The 1292-nt window shown below is 41.5% G+C and overlaps 1 protein-coding gene across 1 annotated transcript in view; it reads right to left on the reverse strand.

Annotated features, from left to right (window-relative positions):
* The window catches only part of LOC102387599 (patatin-like phospholipase domain-containing protein 1), a 7889-nt gene extending 6597 nt beyond the window's left edge, over positions 1-1292 (reverse strand). Inside the window, exon 1 of the mRNA XM_014520648.1 lies at positions 1097-1292. Coding sequence (XP_014376134.1) covers positions 1097-1292 — 196 coding nt within the window. The remainder of the gene's footprint in view (positions 1-1096) is intronic.

The following is a 1292-nucleotide window of genomic DNA, read 5'->3' on the forward strand; positions in this document are numbered from 1 at the left end:
GGTGTGGGAAAGCCTCAGCTGTTCCATAACCTTGGGATGTGTAAATCTATCATAAGCCATGGCCACTGTCCTGCCTGACACCAGGGACTGACCTGGCTACTTCCCATGCTGAAAACATTAATATGTCCAAAATGAGATAAACAGTCAAAGAGTGTTTGTGGATCAGGGCTTGCATTATACCTCCCATTACACCAGTACACTTCCCCTTATACCTCTGTGAAGGAGCTTCTCAGACTCTCAATTCCATTTACTCCAAACTCAGAAAGCTGCTTTTACCTGAATGATCTCCTCCTTGGAGCTGAACTCTGATACCACAACATTTTGGAGACCTGATACTTGAGTAAGAAAAATGTGCAGCCTCCGTGAAGCCAGCTGGTGAGCGTTATCTGGCAGACATTTTTCTAACGCCTTCTGTATATTCAGGATTACTCTATTATTTGGATACAGGTACCGGAGGATTGAACCCTCCATATTTTTCACAGTTTCAGTCATGTAACCAACCACTGCATCTAGAAGGAAAAAGTGACCATGCTTAGTAGATCATGCAGCCATATGGGAGCAAGTCTTGCCCTTAAATCTGTGCGGGCCAAAGACAGAGAAGTCAAGGGGAGTTTTATGTTTGTATGTGAAAACTGAATGGGAAGGTTCAAAAAGGTTCAAAAATGATTTTACCAAAGTTGGTAAATAACAGTGCAGGGGCAAGAAACAACATTTTTGGGGATAATGAAGGCTTTTATTACAGCAGATGAAGTCCAATGGCTGCGTATTAAAGCAACAAAACCTATAAGCTGTTGGGTTTATCAGCTGGTAGATTCCATAAGAATTAATTAACTTATTCTCGCATCTAGAACGCTACAGGATACTATTACTGTAACACTACATAGCATCTATAGCACTATTAATGGGTATCTACTACTATACATAACTGGAGCTGTGGCCCCTTAGTAGAAAGTGCAACCATTGCTGTTTCTAGGCTGCATGGGTTATGTTTTCCTTTTTCCTAATGAACGCTCCAGTCAGTACTTTTAGACTTGTCCAATGACTTTTCTTTAAAAAGCACAATACGACACAGTAAATTCAACCAGGCGTTTCTTACCTATTTCACACCCACAAGTCACTAATGTGGCTATAAGTGCCCCGGAGGATGTCCCATAGATCTTGGATGCTGATCTCAGTATCTCAGGTGCCAGTTCTTGTAGAGCTTTCATCACTCCCATTTGATAAAACATCAGGAATCCACAGCCTTTAAAAAAAATAGAGAAAGGTGCATGCTTTGCATCCTCTTCTGCCAT

The sequence above is a fragment of the Alligator sinensis genome, unplaced genomic scaffold (genome assembly GCF_000455745.1).
Source record: "Alligator sinensis unplaced genomic scaffold, ASM45574v1 scaffold872_3, whole genome shotgun sequence".
NCBI lineage: Eukaryota > Metazoa > Chordata > Crocodylia > Alligatoridae > Alligator > Alligator sinensis.